At 40.9% G+C, this 20,975-nt stretch overlaps 1 protein-coding gene across 2 annotated transcripts; it reads left to right on the forward strand.

The window, feature by feature from the left end:
• Window positions 1-12,751: 12,751 nt before the first annotated feature.
• Window positions 12,752-16,166, forward strand: LOC306866155 (uncharacterized protein). Of its 2 annotated transcripts, XM_079411216.1 has the most exons (6): window positions 12,752-12,889; window positions 13,254-13,373; window positions 13,554-13,812; window positions 14,031-14,183; window positions 14,461-14,562; window positions 15,024-16,166. In XM_079411216.1, the coding sequence occupies exons 3-6, from the start codon at window positions 13,711-13,713 to the stop codon at window positions 15,330-15,332; spliced, it is 666 nt and encodes a 221-aa protein (XP_079267342.1). In that variant the 5' UTR covers window positions 12,752-12,889; window positions 13,254-13,373; window positions 13,554-13,710; the 3' UTR covers window positions 15,333-16,166. The 2 variants fall into 2 exon arrangements, with proteins under 2 accessions (XP_079267342.1, XP_079267341.1); XM_079411215.1 differs by lacking the exon at window positions 12,752-12,889 and having other exon boundaries at window positions 13,354-13,812.
• The last annotated feature ends 4,809 nt before the right edge of the window (window positions 16,167-20,975 follow it).

The following is a 20,975-nucleotide window of genomic DNA, read 5'->3' on the forward strand; positions in this document are numbered from 1 at the left end:
AAATTTCTCTTTAGTTTATATCTCTTAGTGTCAATGATATGGCACAGCATGCACACACAAAAACACACAGTTATGGTTTATTTATGTAATTCTTGGCTAACATGTGGCTGAACAACTGGCCTACTTGTGGAGCAGATCTGGCAAACAGGAGTGCATTGCAAAAGTGCCACCATTCCATGCTGCATGAGGAATGTTGGGAAAGACCAGGGTTTGTATAAAAATCAACTGTGGCCAGGTGTGGTTTATTTGGTTTGTTGTTGGGTTACATGTGGCATTGCTATGGCTTAATTGTGGCCCAAATCTGGCAAACAGGAGTGGACTGCCTTAAGTGCCATAATGTTCATCTGGCCCACATACCGCGTGGAATGATGGCACTTGGGCGGTCCTCTCCTGTTTGCCAGATTTGGGCCACAATTAAGCCAAAGCAATGCCGCATGTCAGCCGTAAACAAAACAAATGAAGCAGAACTGGCCCACATCTGGCCCAGACACCAAAATTGCTGTGGCCCAGATCCGGCCCACACTTGACACTTTCATCTGGCCCACATACCGCGTGGAATGATGGCACTTGGGCGGTCCGCTCCTGTTTGCCAGATTTGGGCCACAATTAGGCCAAAGCAATGCCGCATGTCAGCCGTAAACAAAACAAATGAAGCAGAACTGGCCCACATCTGGCCCAGACACCAAAATTGCTGTGGCCCAGATCCGGCCCACACTTTACGTTTTCATCTGGCCCACATACCGCGTGGAATGATGGCACTTGGGCGGTCCGCTCCTGTTTGCCAGATTTGGGCCACAATTAAGCCATAGCAATGCCGCATGTCAGCCGTAAACAAAACAATTGAAGCAGAACTGGCCCACAACTGGCCCAGACACCAAAATTGCTGTGGCCCAGATCTGGCCCACACTTTACGTTTTCATCTGGCCCACATACCGCGTGGAATGATGGCACTTGGGCGGTCCGCTCCTGTTTGCCAGATTTGGGCCACAATTAAGCCATAGCAATGCCGCATGTCAGCCGTAAACAAAACAAATGAAGCAGAACTGGCCCACATCTGGCCCAGACACCAAAATTGCTGTGGCCCAGATCTGGCCCACACTTGACATTTTCATCTGGCCCACATACCGCGTGGAATGATGGCACTTGGGCGGTCCGCTCCTGTTTGCCAGATTTGGGCCACAATTAGGCCAAAGCAATGCCGCATGTCAGCCATAAACAAAACAAATGAAGCAGAACTGGCCCACATCTGGCCCAGACACCAAAATTGCTGTGGCCCAGATCCGGCCCACACTTGACGTTTTCATCTGGCCCACATACCGCGTGGAATGATGGCACTTGGGCGGTCCGCTCCTGTTTGCCAGATTTGGGCCACAATTAAGCCATAGCAATGCCGCATGTCAGCCGTAAACAAAACAAATGAAGCAGAACTGGCCCAGACACCAAAATTGCTGTGGCCCAGATCCGGCCCACACTTTACGTTTTCATCTGGCCCACATACCGCGTGGAATGATGGCACTTGGGCGGTCCGCTCCTGTTTGCCAGATTTGGGCCACAATTAAGCCATAGCAATGCCGCATGTCAGCCGTAAACAAAACAATTGAAGCAGAACTGGCCCACAACTGGCCCAGACACCAAAATTGCTGTGGCCCAGATCTGGCCCACACTTTACGTTTTCATCTGGCCCACATACCGCGTGGAATGATGGCACTTGGGCGGCCCGCTCCTGTTTGCCAGATTTGGGCCACAATTAAGCCATAGCAATGCCGCATGTCAGCCGTAAACAAAACAAATGAAGCAGAACTGGCCCACATCTGGCCCAGACACCAAAATTGCTGTGGCCCAGATCTGGCCCACACTTGACATTTTCATCTGGCCCACATACCGCGTGGAATGATGGCACTTGGGCGGTCCGCTCCTGTTTGCCAGATTTGGGCCACAATTAGGCCAAAGCAATGCCGCATGTCAGCCATAAACAAAACAAATGAAGCAGAACTGGCCCACATCTGGCCCAGACACCAAAATTGCTGTGGCCCAGATCCGGCCCACACTTGACGTTTTCATCTGGCCCACATACCGCGTGGAATGATGGCACTTGGGCGGTCCGCTCCTGTTTGCCAGATTTGGGCCACAATTAAGCCATAGCAATGCCGCATGTCAGCCGTAAACAAAACAAATGAAGCAGAACTGGCCCAGACACCAAAATTGCTGTGGCCCAGATCTGGCCCACACTTGACGTTTTCATCTGGCCCACATACCGCGTGGAATGATGGCACTTGGGCGGTCCGCTCCTTTTTGCCGGATTTGGGCCACAATTAAGCCATAGCAATGCCGCATGTCAGCCGTAAAAAAAACAAATGAAGCAGAACTGGCCCACATCTGGCCCAGACACCAAAATTGCTGTGGCCCAGATCCGGCCCACACTTGGCCAGTTCTGCTTCATTTGTTTTTTTTTTACGGCTGACATGCGGCTTTGTTATGGCTTAATTGTGGCCCAAATCTGGCAAACAGGAGCGGACCGCCCAAGTGCCATCATTCCACGCGGTATGTGGGCCAGATGAAAACGTCAAGTGTGGGCCGGATCTGGGCCACAGCAATTTTGGTGTCTGGGCCAGATGTGGGCCAGTTCTGCTTCATTTGTTTTTTTTACGGCTGACATGCGGCATTGCTATGGCTTAATTGTGGCCCAAATCTGGCAAACAGGAGCGGACCGCCCAAGTGCCATCATTCCACGCGGTATGTGGGCCAGATGAAAGTGTCAAGTGTGGGCCGGATCTGGGCCACAGCAATTTTGGTGTCTGGGCCAGATGTGGGCCAGTTCTGCTTCATTTGTTTTGTTTACGGCTGACATGCGGCATTGCTATGGCTTAATTGTGGCCCAAATCTGGCAAACAGGAGCGGACCGCCCAAGTGCCATCATTCCACGCGGTATGTGGGCCAGATGAAAGTGTCAAGTGTGGGCCGGATCTGGGCCACAGCAATTTTGGTGTCTGGGCCAGATGTGGGCCAGTTCTGCTTCATTTGTTTTGTTTACGGCTGACATGCGGCATTGCTATGGCTTAATTGTGGCCCAAATCTGGCAAACAGGAGCGGACCGCCCAAGTGCCATCATTCCACGCGGTATGTGGGCCAGATGAAAGTGTCAAGTGTGGGCCGGATCTGGGCCACAGCAATTTTGGTGTCTGGGCCAGATGTGGGCCAGTTCTGCTTCATTTGTTTTTTTTACGGCTGACATGCGGCATTGCTATGGCTTAATTGTGGCCCAAATCTGGCAAACAGGAGCGGACCGCCCAATTGCCATCATTCCATACGGTATGTGGGCCAGATGAAAGTGTCAAGTGTGGGCCGGATCTGGGCCACAGCAATTTTGCTATCTGGGATGCGGGAGTGTTTTATGGATGTGTATGCGCGCGCATCGAGTTTATATGTATGTGCGAATGTTTATAGGTGTGTCTGCATGGAAGTTTATATGTATGCGCGAGTAGCTATTTATAGGTGTCTGCATGGAAGTTTATATGTATGCGCAGTGTTTTATGGATGTGTATGCGCGCGCATCGAGTTTATATGTATGTGCGAATGTTTATAGGTGTGTCTGCATGGAAGTTTATTTGTATGCGCGAGTGTTTTATGGATGTGTATGCGCGCGCATCGAGTTTATATGTATGTGCGAATGTTTATAGGTGTGTCTGCATGGAAGTTTATATGTATGCGCGAGTAGCTATTTATAGGTGTGTCTGCATGGAAGTTTATTTGTATGCGCGAGTGTTTTATGGATGTGTATGCGCGCGCATCGAGTTTATATGTATGTGCGAATGTTTATAGGTGTGTCTGCATGGAAGTTTATATGTATGCGCGAGTTGCTATTTATAGGTGTGTCTGCATGGAAGTTTATATGTATGCGCGAGTAGCTATTTATAGGTGTGTCTGCATGGAAGTTTATATGTAAGCGCGAGTGTTTTATGGATGTGTATGCGCGCGCATCGAGTTTATATGTATGTGCGAATGTTTATAGGTGTGTCTGCATGGAAGTTTATATGTATGCGCGAGTAGCTATTTATAGGTGTGTCTGCATGGAAGTTTATATGTATGCGGGAGTGTTTTATGGATGTGTATGCGCGCGCATCGAGTTTATATGTATGTGCGAATGTTTATAGGTGTGTCTGCATGGAAGTTTATATGTATGCGCGAGTAGCTATTTATAGGTGTGTCTGCATGGAAGTTTATATGTATGAGCGAGTGTTTTATGGATGTGTATGCGCGCGCATCGAGTTTATATGTATGTGCGAATGTTTATAGGTGTGTCTGCATGGAAGTTTATATGTATGCGCGAGTAGCTATTTATAGGTGTGTCTGCATGGAAGTTTATATGTATGCGCGAGTAGCTATTTATAGGTGTGTCTGCATGGAAGTTTATTTGTATGCCCGAGTGTTTTATGGATGTGTATGCGCGCGCATCGAGTTTATATGTATGTGCAAATGTTTATAGGTGTGTCTGCATGGAAGTTTATATGTATGCGCGAGTATTTATAGGTGTGTCTGCATGGAAGTTTATATGTATGTGCGAGTTTTTTATGGATGTGTATGCGGGCGCATCGAGTTTATATGTATGTGCGAAGTTTTATAGGTGTGTCTGCATGGAAGTTTATATGTATGCGCGAGTATTTATAGGTGTGTCTGCATGGAAGTTTATATGTATGCGCTAGTAGCTATTTATAGTTGTGTCTGCATGGAAGTTTATATGTATGCGCGAGTATTTATAGGTGTGTCTGCATGGAAGTTTATATGTATGCGCGAGTTTTTTATGGATGTGTATGCGGGCGCATCGAGTTTATATGTATGTGCGAATGTTTATAGGTGTGTCTGCATGGAAGTTTATATGTATGCGCGAGTATTTATAGGTGTGTCTGCATGGAAGTTTATTTGTATGCGCGAGTGTTTTATGGATGTGTATGCACGCGCATCGAGTTTATATGTATGTGCGAATGTTTATAGGTGTGTCTGCATGGAAGTTTATATGTATGTGCGAGTAGCTATTTATAGGTGTGTCTGCATGGAAGTTTATATGTATGCGCGAGTAGCTATTTATAGGTGTGTCTGCATGGAAGTTTATATGTATGCGCGAGTATTTATAGGTGTGTCTGCATGGAAGTTTACTTGTATGCGCGAGTGTTTTATGGATGTGTATGCGCGCGCATCGAGTTTATATGTATGTGCGAATGTTTATAGGTGTGTCTGCATGGAAGTTTATATGTATGCGCGAGTAGCTATTTATAGGTGTGTCTGCATGGAAGTTTATATGTATGCGCGAGTAGCTATTTATAGGTGTGTCTGCATGGAAGTTTATATGTATGCGCGAGTAGCTATTTATAGGTGTGTCTGCATGGACGTTTATATGTATGCGCGAGTAGCTATTTATAGGTGTGTCTGCATGGAAGTTTATATGTATGCGCGAGTAGCTATTTATAGGTGTGTCTGCATGGAAGTTTATATGTATGCGCGAGTGTTTTATGGATGTGTATGCGCGCGCATCGAGTTTATATGTATGTGCAAATGTGCGAGTAGCTATTTATAGGTGTGTCTGCATGGAAGTTTATATGTATGCGCTAGTAGCTATTTATAGGTGTGTCGGCATGGAAGTTTATATGCATGCGCGAGTATTTATAGGTGTGTCTGCATGGAAGTTTATATGTATGCGCGAGTGTTTTATGGATGTGTATGCACGCGCATCGAGTTTATATGTATGTGCGAATGTTTATAGGTGTGTCTGCATGGAAGTTTATATGTATGCGCGAGTATTTATAGGTGTGTCTGCATGGAAGTTTATTTGTATGCGCGAGTGTTTTATGGATGTGTATGCGCGCGCATCGAGTTTATATGTATGTGCGAATGTTTATAGGTGTGTCTGCATGGAAGTTTATATGTATGCGCGAGTAGCTATTTATAGGTGTGTCTGCATGGAAGTTTATATGTATGCGCGAGTGTTTTATGGATGTGTATGCGCGCGCATCGAGTTTATATGTATGTGCGAATGTTTATAGGTGTGTCTGCATGGAAGTTTATATGTATGCGCGAGTAGCTATTTATAGGTGTGTCTGCATGGAAGTTTATATGTATGCGCGAGTAGCTATTTATAGGTGTGTCTGCATGGAAGTTTATATGTATGCGTGAGTAGCTATTTATAGGTGTGTCTGCATGGAAGTTTATATGAATGCGCGAGTAGCTATTTATAGGTGTGTCTGCATGGAAGTTTATATGTGTGCGCGAGTATTTATAGGTGTGTCTGCATGGAAGTTTATTTGTATGTGCGAGTAGCTATTTATAGGTGTGTCTGCATGGAAGTTTATATGTATGCGCGAGTAGCTATTTATAGGTGTGTCTGCATGGAAGTTTATATGTATGCGCGAGTAGCTATTTATAGGTGTGTCTGCATGGAAGTTTATATGTATGCGCGAGTATTTATAGGTGTGTCTGCATGGAAGTTTATTTGTATGCGCGAGTGTTTTATGGATGTGTATGCGCGCTCATCGAGTTTATATGTATGTGCGAATGTTTATAGGTGTGTCTGCATGGAAGTTTATATGTATGCGCGAGTAGCTATTTATAGGTGTGTCTGCATGGAAGTTTATATGTATGCGCGAGTAGCTATTTATAGGTGTGTCTGCATGGAAGTTTATATGTATGCGCGAGTAGCTATTTATAGGTGTGTCTGCATGGAAGTTTATATGTATGAGCGAGTGTTTTATGGATGTGTATGCGCGCGCATCGAGTTTATATGTATGTGCGAATGTTTATAGGTGTGTCTGCATGGAAGTTTATATGTATGTGCGAGTAGCTATTTATAGGTGTGTCTGCATGGAAGTTTATATGTAAGCGCGAGTGTTTTATGGATGTGTATGCGCGCGCATCGAGTTTATATGTATGTGCGAATGTTTATAGGTGTGTCTGCATGGAAGTTTATATGTATGCGCGAGTATTTATAGGTGTGTCTGCATGGAAGTTTATTTGTATGCGCGAGTGTTTTATGGATGTGTATGCGCGCGCATCGAGTTTATATGTATGTGCGAATGTTTATAGGTGTGTCTGCATGGAAGTTTATATGTATGCGCGAGTAGCTATTTATAGGTGTGTCTGCATGGAAGTTTATATGTAAGCGCGAGTGTTTTATGGATGTGTATGCGCGCGCATCGAGTTTATATGTATGTGCGAATGTTTATAGGTGTGTCTGCATGGAAGTTTATATGTATGCGCGAGTAGCTATTTATAGGTGTCTGCATGGAAGTTTATATGTATGCGCAGTGTTTTATGGATGTGTATGCGCGCGCATCGAGTTTATATGTATGTGCGAATGTTTATAGGTGTGTCTGCATGGAAGTTTATTTGTATGCGCGAGTATTTTATGGATGTGTATGCGCGCGCATCGAGTTTATATGTATGTGCGAATGTTTATAGGTGTGTCTGCATGGAAGTTTATATGTATGCGCGAGTAGCTATTTATAGGTGTGTCTGCATGGAAGTTTATTTGTATGCGCGAGTGTTTTATGGATGTGTATGCGCGCGCATCGAGTTTATATGTATGTGCGAATGTTTATAGGTGTGTCTGCATGGAAGTTTATATGTATGCGCGAGTAGCTATTTATAGGTGTGTCTGCATGGAAGTTTATATGTATGCGCGAGTAGCTATTTATAGGTGTGTCTGCATGGAAGTTTATATGTAAGCGCGAGTGTTTTATGGATGTGTATGCGCGAGCATCGAGTTTATATGTATGTGCGAATGTTTATAGGTGTGTCTGCATGGAAGTTTATATGTATGCGCGAGTAGCTATTTATAGGTGTGTCTGCATGGAAGTTTATATGTATGCGGGAGTGTTTTATGGATGTGTATGCGCGCGCATCGAGTTTATATGTATGTGCGAATGTTTATAGGTGTGTCTGCATGGAAGTTTATATGTATGCGCGAGTAGCTATTTATAGGTGTGTCTGCATGGAAGTTTATATGTATGCGCTAGTAGCTATTTATAGGTGTGTCTGCATGGAAGTTTATATGTATGCGCGAGTATTTATAGGTGTGTCTGCATGGAAGTTTATATGTATGCGCGAGTTTTTTATGGATGTGTATGCGGGCGCATCGAGTTTATATGTATGTGCGAATGTTTATAGGTGTGTCTGCATGGAAGTTTATATGTATGCGCGAGTATTTATAGGTGTGTCTGCATGGAAGTTTATTTGTATGCGCGAGTGTTTTATGGATGTGTATGCACGCGCATCGAGTTTATATGTATGTGCGAATGTTTATAGGTGTGTCTGCATGGAAGTTTATATGTATGTGCGAGTAGCTATTTATAGGTGTGTCTGCATGGAAGTTTATATGTATGCGCGAGTAGCTATTTATAGGTGCGTCTGCATGGAAGTTTATATGTATGCGCGAGTATTTATAGGTGTGTCTGCATGGAAGTTTACTTGTATGCGCGAGTGTTTTATGGATGTGTATGCGCGCGCATCGAGTTTATATGTATGTGCGAATGTTTATAGGTGTGTCTGCATGGAAGTTTATATGTATGCGCGAGTAGCTATTTATAGGTGTGTCTGCATGGAAGTTTATATGTATGCGCGAGTAGCTATTTATAGGTGTGTCTGCATGGAAGTTTATATGTATGCGCGAGTAGCTATTTATAGGTGTGTCTGCATGGACGTTTATATGTATGCGCGAGTAGCTATTTATAGGTGTGTCTGCATGGAAGTTTATATGTATGCGCGAGTAGCTATTTATAGGTGTGTCTGCATGGAAGTTTATATGTATGCGCGAGTGTTTTATGGATGTGTATGCGCGCGCATCGAGTTTATATGTATGTGCAAATGTGCGAGTAGCTATTTATAGGTGTGTCTGCATGGAAGTTTATATGTATGAGCTAGTAGCTATTTATAGGTGTGTCGGCATGGAAGTTTATATGCATGCGCGAGTATTTATAGGTGTGTCTGCATGGAAGTTTATATGTATGCGCGAGTGTTTTATGGATGTGTATGCGCGCGCATCGAGTTTATATGTATGTGCGAATGTTTATAGGTGTGTCTGCATGGAAGTTTATATGTATGCGCGAGTATTTATAGGTGTGTCTGCATGGAAGTTTATTTGTATGCGCGAGTGTTTTATGGATGTGTATGCGCGCGCATCGAGTTTATATGTATGTGCGAATGTGCGAGTAGCTATTTATAGGTGTGTCTGCATGGAAGTTTATATGTATGAGCTAGTAGCTATTTATAGGTGTGTCGGCATGGAAGTTTATATGCATGCGCGAGTATTTATAGGTGTGTCTGCATGGAAGTTTATATGTATGCGCGAGTGTTTTATGGATGTGTATGCGCGCGCATCGAGTTTATATGTATGTGCGAATGTTTATAGGTGTGTCTGCATGGAAGTTTATATGTATGCGCGAGTATTTATAGGTGTGTCTGCATGGAAGTTTATTTGTATGCGCGAGTGTTTTATGGATGTGTATGCGCGCGCATCGAGTTTATATGTATGTGCGAATGTTTATAGGTGTGTCTGCATGGAAGTTTATTTGTATGCGCGAGTGTTTTATGGATGTGTATGCGCACGCATCGAGTTTATATGTATGTGCGAATGTTTATAGGTGTGTCTGCATGGAAGTTTATATGTATGCGCGAGTATTTATAGGTGTGTCTGCATGGAAGTTTATTTGTATGCGCGAGTGTTTTATGGATGTGTATGCGCGCGCATCGAGTTTATATGTATGTGCGAATGTGCGAGTAGCTATTTATAGGTGTGTCTGCATGGAAGTTTATATGTATGCGCGAGTGTTTTATGGATGTGTATGCACGCGCATCGAGTTTATATGTATGTGCGAATGTTTATAGGTGTGTCTGCATGGAAGTTTATATGTATGCGCGAGTAGCTATTTATAGGTGTGTCTGCATGGAAGTTTATATGTATGCACGAGTAGCTATTTATAGGTGTGTCTGCATGGAAGTTTATATGTATGTGCGAGTAGCTATTTATAGGTGTGTCTGCATGGAAGTTTATATGTATGCGCGAGTAGCTATTTATAGGTGTGTCTGCATGGAAGTTTATATGTATGCGCGAGTAGCTATTTATAGGTGTGTCTGCATGTAAGTTTATATGTATGCGCGAGTATTTATAGGTGTGTCTGCATGGAAGTTTATTTGTATGCGCGAGTGTTTTATGGATGTGTATGTGCGCGCATCGAGTTTATATGTATGTGCGAATGTTTATAGGTGTGTCTGCATGGAAGTTTATATGTATGCGCGAGTATTTATAGGTGTGTCTGCATGGAAGTTTATTTGTATGCGCGAGTGTTTTATGGATGTGTATGTGCGCGCATCGAGTTTATATGTATGTGCGAATGTTTATAGGTGTGTCTGCATGGAAGTTTATATGTATGCGCGAGTATTTATAGGTGTGTCTGCATGGAAGTTTATTTGTATGCGCGAGTGTTTTATGGATGTGTATGCGCGCGCATCGAGTTTATATGTATGTGCGAATGTTTATAGGTGTGTCTGCATGGAAGTTTATATGTATGCGCGAGTATTTATAGGTGTGTCTGCATGGAAGTTTATTTGTATGCACGAGTGTTTTATGGATGTGTATGCGCGCGCATCGAGTTTATATGTATGTGCGAATGTTTATAGGTGTGTCTGCATGGAAGTTTATATGTATGCGCGAGTGTTTTATGGATGTGTATGCGCGCGCATCGAGTTTATATGTATGTGCGAATGTTTATAGGTGTGTCTGCATGGAAGTTTATATGTATGCGCGAGTAGCTATTTATAGGTCTGTCTGCATGGAAGTTTATATGTATGCGCGAGTAGCTATTTATAGGTGTGTCTGCATGGAAGTTTATATGTATGCGTGAGTAGCTATTTATAGGTGTGTCTGCATGGAAGTTTATATGAATGCGCGAGTAGCTATTTATAGGTGTGTCTGCATGGAAGTTTATATGTGTGCGCGAGTATTTATAGGTGTGTCTGCATGGAAGTTTATTTGTATGCGCGAGTAGCTATTTATAGGTGTGTCTGCATGGAAGTTTATATGTATGCGCGAGTAGCTATTTATAGGTGTGTCTGCATGGAAGTTTATATGTATGCGCGAGTAGCTATTTATAGGTGTGTCTGCATGGAAGTTTATATGTATGCGCGAGTATTTATAGGTGTGTCTGCATGGAAGTTTATTTGTATGCGCGAGTGTTTTATGGATGTGTATGCGCGCTCATCGAGTTTATATGTATGTGCGAATGTTTATAGGTGTGTCTGCATGGAAGTTTATATGTATGCGCGAGTAGCTATTTATAGGTGTGTCTGCATGGAAGTTTATATGTATGCGCGAGTAGCTATTTATAGGTGTGTCTGCATGGAAGTTTATATGTATGCGCGAGTAGCTATTTATAGGTGTGTCTGCATGGAAGTTTATATGTATGAGCGAGTGTTTTATGGATGTGTATGCGCGCGCATCGAGTTTATATGTATGTGCGAATGTTTATAGGTGTGTCTGCATGGAAGTTTATATGTATGTGCGAGTAGCTATTTATAGGTGTGTCTGCATGGAAGTTTATATGTATGCGCGAGTGTTTTATGGATGTGTATGTGCGCGCATCGAGTTTATATGTATGTGCGAATGTTTATAGGTGTGTCTGCATGGAGGTTTATATGTATGCGCGAGTATTTATAGGTGTGTCTGCATGGAAGTTTATTTGTATGCGCGAGTGTTTTATGGATGTGTATGCGCGCGCATCGAGTTTATATGTATGTGCGAATGTTTATAGGTGTGTCTGCATGGAAGTTTATATGTATGCGCGAGTATTTATAGGTGTGTCTGCATGGAAGTTTATTTGTATGCGCGAGTGTTTTATGGATGTGTATGCGCGCGCATCGAGTTTATATGTATGTGCGAATGTTTATAGGTGTGTCAGCATGGAAGTTTATATGTATGCGCGAGTGTTTTATGGATGTGTATGCGCGCGCATCGAGTTTATATGTATGTGCGAATGTTTATAGGTGTGTCTGCATGGAAGTTTATATGTATGCGCGAGTAGCTATTTATAGGTGTGTCTGCATGGAAGTTTATATGTATGTGCGAATGTTTATAGGTGTGTCTGCATGGAAGTTTATATGTATGCGCGAGTAGCTATTTATAGGTATGTCTGCATGGAAGTTTATATGTATGCGCGAGTGTTTTATGGATGTGTATGCGCGCGCATCGAGTTTATATGTATGTGCGAATGTTTATAGGTGTGTCTGCATGGAAGTTTATATGTATGCGCGAGTAGCTATTTATAGGTGTGTCTGCATGGAAGTTTATATGTATGCGCGAGTAGCTATTTATAGGTGTGTCTGCATGGAAGTTTATATGTATGCGCGAGTAGCTATTTATAGGTGTGTCTGCATGGAAGTTTATATGTATGCGGGAGTGTTTTATGGATGTGTATGCGCGCGCATCGAGTTTATACACTGTAAGAAATGATTCTGTGGTCATATAGATTTCAATTAATGTTTTTGGTTAAAATGTATTCAATATAATTGTGTTTTGGATTTTGAGGCAAATATTTAATTAAATTTCAAATAAAAATGTTTGGAATAAAATCTACCCATTGTAGTTAAATAAAACTTAAGCATTATATTTATCTAATCCCAAATGGAGAGAATATTGAGTGAATTCAAATTAATGTAATCAGGCAAATTTTAATTGAAAAGCACTTCCTGTCAAAGCGCGCCTTTTTTTTAAAAAAAAGAAAATAACAAAACAAATGCAGCAGGCTAACGTTACCTAGCCACAAGGCATTTGAAGAGAGTAGGCTACAGACAGTGAATGTTCGTCTTCTTCCACATTGCTCATCTTGCAAAATTAAACTGGTTGACTAAGGTAAGAAAACGTCTTTTGTTATCACTGGGCTAGTGAAGAACGTATGTAGTGGTATATTACAATATAAAATGAGTTATCACAGAAAAAGAGACTCAGCAGCAACACAAAGTTGGCTTCTGTTGAAAGGCTATATAACTAATGTAACGTAGAAAGTTAGTGTGATTTTGCTGCGCTATAATATGAACACAGGATTATACATTTTGTAAGAATTCTTATGTATTGAAGTCAAACTTTTATATTGAAGGATGTGGGTTAGCATTTCCACTAACTTATCATGGTTCCTAGGTCCTTTGCGTGTTAATATCATATCCTCAGTATGTTTTTATGAAATTGCGTTAATAAGTACATTGGGTTTAATTTTAAGGTTCCATAAAGAGAAATATTTGGGGTTATCGCTGGAAGAGCATCTTATATTTCAAGACGGCACTTGACGCACTTCCGTTGGCTTTTCTTCCCGTGTGTGGAGCTCGTCTTCCCGAGGCAGGTAACGTAACTTCTCACTGTTGTTTCACTGTTTTGTTGCAATTTGCAAATGTGAAGGTAACTTAGCTAATAGGCAGAATAGTATTAAATACAAGATGGCCAACTACAGAACCAAGTTAAGAGGCTTTGGTATTCCAGATGTTACATGCAATGCTCTAAAACATAAATGCTCTGCTGACAGGAAGTCTGCCAAAAATTTGAAAAAGGCAAAAAGAGCAGAGGTCAATTATCTGCCACCCTACCCAGCTGGTGAAAATGAGCAGAGCTTGGAGAAAGTAAGGGAAGAGCTGGTCACAGAGTCAAAAAAGAAGAACAACGAAAATGTAGTCAAAGATCAAATGAGCAAAACATTTGCCCTCAGATGGCATGAAATCATCAATCTGTGTCCAACTGTTCGAGCCATGAAGGACCGCTGGCCTGCCCTTTTTGACCCTTATCAAGTAAGTTGGAATTTGTAATTCCAGTTAAGAAATAATGAAAATGTGAAACTGACGACCCTGTATGGGATTGCTTCCAAATAATTTTGTCAAATTGACTTCAAGATGTAAAAAAATACTCTTACTTTGGTATTGAATGTTAGACAATTTATATGAAAGAGGTTTAAGAGGCTAAGAACTGATGTGATACCTTTGTCTCTTTTGTTGCCTTTGTGTTTCAGATCAATGCAGAATTTCAAAGAACAACTACTGTACTTCTGGAACCGAAATTTATGTCTGCGTTAGACCGTCACACTCCCAAGCTACTGACGCTATTTCGTGCCAAAGGTGGAGCACTTGGAAGAAGACTGGAGATCATAATGGAACTGCTGCAGGTACAGTGATTTTCCAAATTAGAAGTAGCTTTGTTCCATAAGATTTCCAAATTATATGAATAAGGACATCAATCTGAAAGATAGACCATTGTCCTCCAGAGCTGCTGCCCTATTTTAGAAAAGGAAAAACTAATAACAGCTCATGCCTGTAAGATGCTGTGTTTTGTTTTGTTTTGTTTTTTTGTTTTACAAATTGATCAGAGGCAAGGCAATTTTATTTGTATTTGTTTATTTAGTTTTTAGTGATTGACTTATCAGTTGTTGCATTTCTCCCCAGGACTCAGTGCACTCTTCGATTGAGAGGACCAGAGAGGTTGTTCTTCGGTGTCTTATAGAATACCTTGGAGAACAAGGGGGACATCTTATCAAAGAATTAAACGTAGGTGAACTTAATTTACATGAACTTAATTCAAGGACCATATTTCCTTAAATCCTCAAGTAGGTGCATGATCTAGATATGTGACCTTTGTTTTTTGTAGTATCTTTTTTTTAATAGCTTCAGTGCTTCTTGTCTAAATCTCTGAACTCCACTAGAGGGATGAAGATACTGTACATAGAGAACTATAGAAAAATATAGAAAATAGAAAATAGTGGAACAGCATAAATCCCTCATTACAATGGAAGAAGATTTGTAGACTACAAAACATCAAAATAGAGAAGAAAACAAAACAAAGAACAATTTGAACCCAAGGCCTGCGAGAAAATAAAATTAAAATTAAAAAAATAAAATAGATTTATAAGCTATGAAAACAATAATGAATGTATTTTATAGTAATGTGAAATGCTTGCAATATATTTCTGACAGTTTTATACTAAGACAATAACAATTTCATGTTGCAGGACACTGAGAACTTGGAGGAACTTGAACGGGTCATAATGGCCATTACTGTGACCCCAAAGCCTGGAGCTTCTACAAGCAACAGCCCAAAGAACATTGGGATCATCATAGAGGGTGTGGAAGTCATCACAGGACTTGGAGATATTGCAAGGGCTTGCTCTCTCCTCCTTGGCTTGACCTACGCGCTGAATCTCGATTATCCCAGACAGCTGAAGTACACCTTTGAGGTGTTCCAAAAACTTTTCTTGGAACTGAATGATTCAAAGCTTTCAAACAAAGTCCAGTCCCTCAAGAGCAAACTTCAGGCTTGAAATGAGACTGTATTACAGTGCAGACTTTTGTGCTACACAATGTCCATCTTCTACAGAGCTTGAGAATTGCACATTTAAAAGTGCCATGTTTGTAAGTTGGCACTGATTTGTCCCACAAATGTCGAGACATTTCGATTGTTGTAAGTTCAAAGTACAAATGTATTTTTCTTGTTCAATTTGCATTTTTATGATTTGTTTTGGCACATGCCATTATGGAGTATTTTTCTTTAAGATCAATATTGCTCTTTTTTTTAAATAGCTGAAGTTAGCATTTTGTCCTTTTCATAGTTCTGGTTTTAAATGCGTGAGCAAACTTCTGGCTTGAAAATGAGACTGTAGTTGCAGTGTACATGTTTAGCTACACAATGTTTAGCTTCTACAGAGCTTGGGAATTGCACATCTGAAAGTGATATGTTTGTAAGTTAGCACTAATTTGGACTCTTATCCCACGAATATCTGTGAGATTTCTAGTTACGAAAGGTACGAAATGTTTTTTACTCCGTACAAATTACACTTTTCTGCTTTTGTTTTGATACATGCACCTCTGGAGGATTTTTCTTTAAGATCATTATTGACCCAATTTAGTGGCTAAGTGAGGTGAGAGAGCATGGAAACAGGTTTATGGACACATCACCATTATGTAATATGGATTTTATTTTTGTTTTTACAAAATATTTTGAAGTTAGCATTCTGTCCTTTTCAAATATCTGGTTTGAAATGCAAGATCCAACTTCTGGCTTGAAATGAGACTGTGGTTACAGTGTACAATGATGTGCTACAATGTGTTGAAAGCACAAAAGTGAATTGTTAATAAAATTCTTATTTGAGTATTTAAGTTCTGTACTTTCTGGGCCATATTATTCATGAGAAAGGAATGTTTAGATTTAATTAATTGCATTGATTAAATTTAAATCAATGTGCAGATTAATGTAGATGATGATTACTCAATTATGATATGTAGAATTAAATTAAATTTTATTAGTACTATTTACACATTAGGGAGTTTCTTTCAAATCAAATCAATATTTTTGTTTAGGTTTTAATTAATTCTGTACTGTTTTCTATTCAAATCTACTCATATTAAATGAATAACTATTAAGGGTCTCATTTAATTAATATTTACTCAATACCAAACCTTGTGAAATTTAATTAATAATATTGCTTGTAATCTGTTGCCTCATTTTTATTAATTAGATATGGTGTATCTTTTCTTACAGTGTATGTATGTGCGAATGTTTATAGGTGTGTCTGCATGGAAGTTTATATGTATGCGCGAGTAGCTATTTATAGGTGTGTCTGCATGGAAGTTTATATGTATGCGCTAGTAGCTATTTATAGGTGTGTCTGCATGGAAGTTTATATGTATGCGCGAGTATTTATAGGTGTGTCTGCATGGAAGTTTATATGTATGCGCGAGTGTTTTATGGATGTGTATGCGCGCGCATCGAGTTTATATGTATGTGCGAATGTTTATAGGTGTGTCTGCATGGAAGTTTATATGTATGCGCGAGTATTTATAGGTGTGTCTGCATGGAAGTTTATTTGTATGCGCGAGTGTTTTATGGATGTGTATGTGCGCGCATCGAGTTTATATGTATGTGCAAATGTGCGAGTAGCTATTTATTAGGGGTGGCACGGTTCGCGGAAAAAAACCGAACTGCACGGTTCTCCACACACGGTTCGGCACGCGCTAGGACCGCGGTTCAACTGAATTCTGACAACGCATGTGGTTTGTTATAAATAACACGTAAAACAAATAGGGTTCGGCTAATGTATGTTTCTGTTAATGGATGCGCATTCTGGCTTCCCAGTACATTATAACAACAGCGATGAGAAAAAAAAATAAATAAGTGGACAAATCATTCACTCTTGTTCAATGCGAGTGCCGTATGCTGGAATATGAGCATTTATTCCGTCATCACCCGGGTGCTGATAGCGCGCGCACAGGTGAGACCTGAACAGCACACGTTGATATCGGTGTTTAGACTAAAGTCATGTAAGCTTTGCCAGCTCAAATATTTAAGAGCCAGAGGACGCGAGCTCGCGCGCGCAGTGAGAAGATTTGTGCGTGCGCTCATCAGAAGCGCACAAACCTGCGCCTCAGAACGCGCGCAAATATGAAGCTCTCTCTGAAGTATTGTGTTTTAATGGATAAATTCACACAAAATTCTGTCAAAATGACCGTCTTGGTAAGTATCCTATAGCAGACATAGCCGGCTGGGCGTACAGTATCAGTGCTTTCTCTTAAAGTGACAGTTAATATTAAATAAACAGCAACAACAAAGAAATCACTCACTGCTCTTGATTGAATCGCTTTTGTAACTTTAATAAAGAGTAATCTTTAATTTATACAGTCAAATATGCAATGCTGTTTTACCTTTGATTACTTTAATCGTACTTCAATTTCTGTACCTAAAAAAACCCCTGAAAATCACTGATTATTTTATTTGTATCTTTACTCTATTGTATTTTTATTTGTGCTGTTGCTTGTAGTTAAAGGTCTGCTTTTATTTGTGTACACTCACAATGAAAACAAAACAGATTTTATATATATAACATGTAATAATATTTAGCATTTTCACATCAAAATAAAAGAAACTGAGCAAAGTAGATGTCTTTTTTTTCCCTGTTGTACCGAAATTGTATCGAACCGTGACCCCCGAATCGAGGTACGTACCGAACCGTGACATCTGTGTACCGTGCCACCCCTACTATTTATAGGTGTGTCTGCATGGAAGTTTATATGTATGCGCGAGTAGCTATTTATAGGTGTGTCTGCATGGAAGTTTATATGTATGCGCTAGTAGCTATTTATAGGTGTGTCTGCATGGAAGTTTATATGTATGCGCGAGTATTTATAGGTGTGTCTGCATGGAAGTTTATATGTATGGGCGAGTGTTTTATGGATGTGTATGCGCTCGCATCGAGTTTATATGTATGTGCGAATGTTTATAGGTGTGTCTGCATGGAAGTTTATATGTATGCGCGAGTATTTATAGGTATGTCTGCATGGAAGTTTATTTGTATGCGCGAGTGTTTTATGGATGTGTGCGCGCGCATCGAGTTTATATGTATGTGCGAATGTTTATAGGTGTGTCTGCATGGAAGTTTATATGTATGCGCGAGTAGCTATTTATAGGTATGTCTGCATGGAAGTTTATATGTATGCGGGAGTATTTATAGGTGTGTCTGCATGGAAGTTTATATGTATGCGCGAGTGTTTTATGGATGTGTATGCGCGCGCATCGAGTTTATATGTATGTGCGAATGTTTATAGGTGTGTCTGCATGGAAGTTTATATGTATGCGCGAGTAGCTATTTATAGGTGTCTGCATGGAAGTTTATATGTATGCGCAGTGTTTTATGGATGTGTATGCGCGCGCATCGAGTTTATATGTATGTGCGAATGTTTATAGGTGTGTCTGCATGGAAGTTTATTTGTATGCGCGAGTGTTTTATGGATGTGTATGCGCGCGCATCGAGTTTATATGTATGTGCGAATGTTTATAGGTGTGTCTGCATGGAAGTTTATATGTATGCGCGAGTAGCTATTTATAGGTGTGTCTGCATGGAAGTTTATTTGTATGCGCGAGTGTTTTATGGATGTGTATGCGCGCGCATCGAGTTTATATGTATGTGCGAATGTTTATAGGTGTGTCTGCATGGAAGTTTATATGTATGCGCGAGTAGCTATTTATAGGTGTGTCTGCATGGAAGTTTATATGTATGCGCGAGTAGCTATTTATAGGTGTGTCTGCATGGAAGTTTATATGTAAGCGCGAGTGTTTTATGGATGTGTATGCGCGCGCATCGAGTTTATATGTATGTGCGAATGTTTATAGGTGTGTCTGCATGGAAGTTTATATGTATGCGCGAGTAGCTATTTATAGGTGTGTCTGCATGGAAGTTTATATGTATGCGGGAGTGTTTTATGGATGTGTATGCGCGCGCATCGAGTTTATATGTATGTGCGAATGTTTATAGGTGTGTCTGCATGGAAGTTTATATGTATGCGCGAGTAGCTATTTATAGGTGTGTCTGCATGGAAGTTTATATGTATGCGCGAGTAGCTATTTATAGGTGTGTCTGCATGGAAGTTTATATGTATGCGCGAGTAGCTATTTATAGGTGTGTCTGCATGGAAGTTTATTTGTATGCCCGAGTGTTTTATGGATGTGTATGCGCGCGCATCGAGTTTATATGTATGTGCGAATGTTTATAGGTGTGTCTGCATGGAAGTTTATATGTATGCGCGAGTAGCTATTTATAGGTGTGTCTGCATGGAAGTTTATATGTATGCGCGAGTAGCTATTTATAGGTGTGTCTGCATGGAAGTTTATTTGTATGCCCGAGTGTTTTATGGATGTGTATGCGCGCGCATCGAGTTTATATGTATGTGCAAATGTTTATAGGTGTGTCTGCATGGAAGTTTATATGTATGCGCGAGTATTTATAGGTGTGTCTGCATGGAAGTTTATATGTATGTGCGAGTTTTTTATGGATGTGTATGCGGGCGCATCGAGTTTATATGTATGTGCGAAGTTTTATAGGTGTGTCTGCATGGAAGTTTATATGTATGCGCGAGTATTTATAGGTGTGTCTGCATGGAAGTTTATTTGTATGCGCGAGTGTTTTATGGATGTGTATGCGCGCGCATCGAGTTTATATGTATGTGCAAATGTGCGAGTAGCTATTTATAGGTGTGTCTGCATGGAAGTTTATATGTATGCGCGAGTATTTATAGGTGTGTCTGCATGGAAGTTTATATGTATGCGCGAGTGTTTTATGGATGTGTTTGCGCGCGCATCGAGTTTATATGTATGTGCGACTGTTTATAGGTGTGTCTGCATGGAAGTTTATATGTATGCGCGAGTATTTATAGGTGTGTCTGCATGGAAGTTTATATGTATGCACGAGTGTTTTATGGATGTGTATGCGCGCGCATCGAGTTTATATGTTTGTGCGAATGTTTATAGGTGTGTCTGCATGGAAGTTTATATGTATGCGCGAGTAGCTATTTATAGGTGTGTCTGCATGGAAGTTTATATGTATGCGGGAGTGTTTTATGGATGTGTATGCGCGCGCATCGAGTTTATATGTATGTGCGAATGTTTATAGGTGTGTCTGCATGGAAGTTTATATGTATGCGCGAGTAGCTATTTATAGGTGTGTCTGCATGGAAGTTTATATGTATGCGGGAGTGTTTTATGGATGTGTATGCGCGCGCATCGAGTTTATATGTATGTGCGAATGTTTATAGGTGTGTCTGCATGGAAGTTTATATGTATGCGCGAGTAGCTATTTATAGGTGTGTCTGCATGGAAGTTTATATGTATGCGCTAGTAGCTATTTATAGGTGTGTCTGCATGGAAGTTTATATGTATGCGCGAGTATTTATAGGTGTGTCTGCATGGAAGTTTATATGTATGCGCGAGTTTTTTATGGATGTGTATGCGGGCGCATCGAGTTTATATGTATGTGCGAATGTTTATAGGTGTGTCTGCATGGAAGTTTATATGTATGCGCGAGTATTTATAGGTGTGTCTGCATGGAAGTTTATTTGTATGCGCGAGTGTTTTATGGATGTGTATGCACGCGCATCGAGTTTATATGTATGTGCGAATGTTTATAGGTGTGTCTGCA

The sequence above is a fragment of the Barbus barbus genome, assembly GCF_936440315.1.
Source record: "Barbus barbus genome assembly, chromosome: 47".
In the NCBI taxonomy this organism is placed as follows: Eukaryota; Metazoa; Chordata; class Actinopteri; order Cypriniformes; family Cyprinidae; genus Barbus; species Barbus barbus.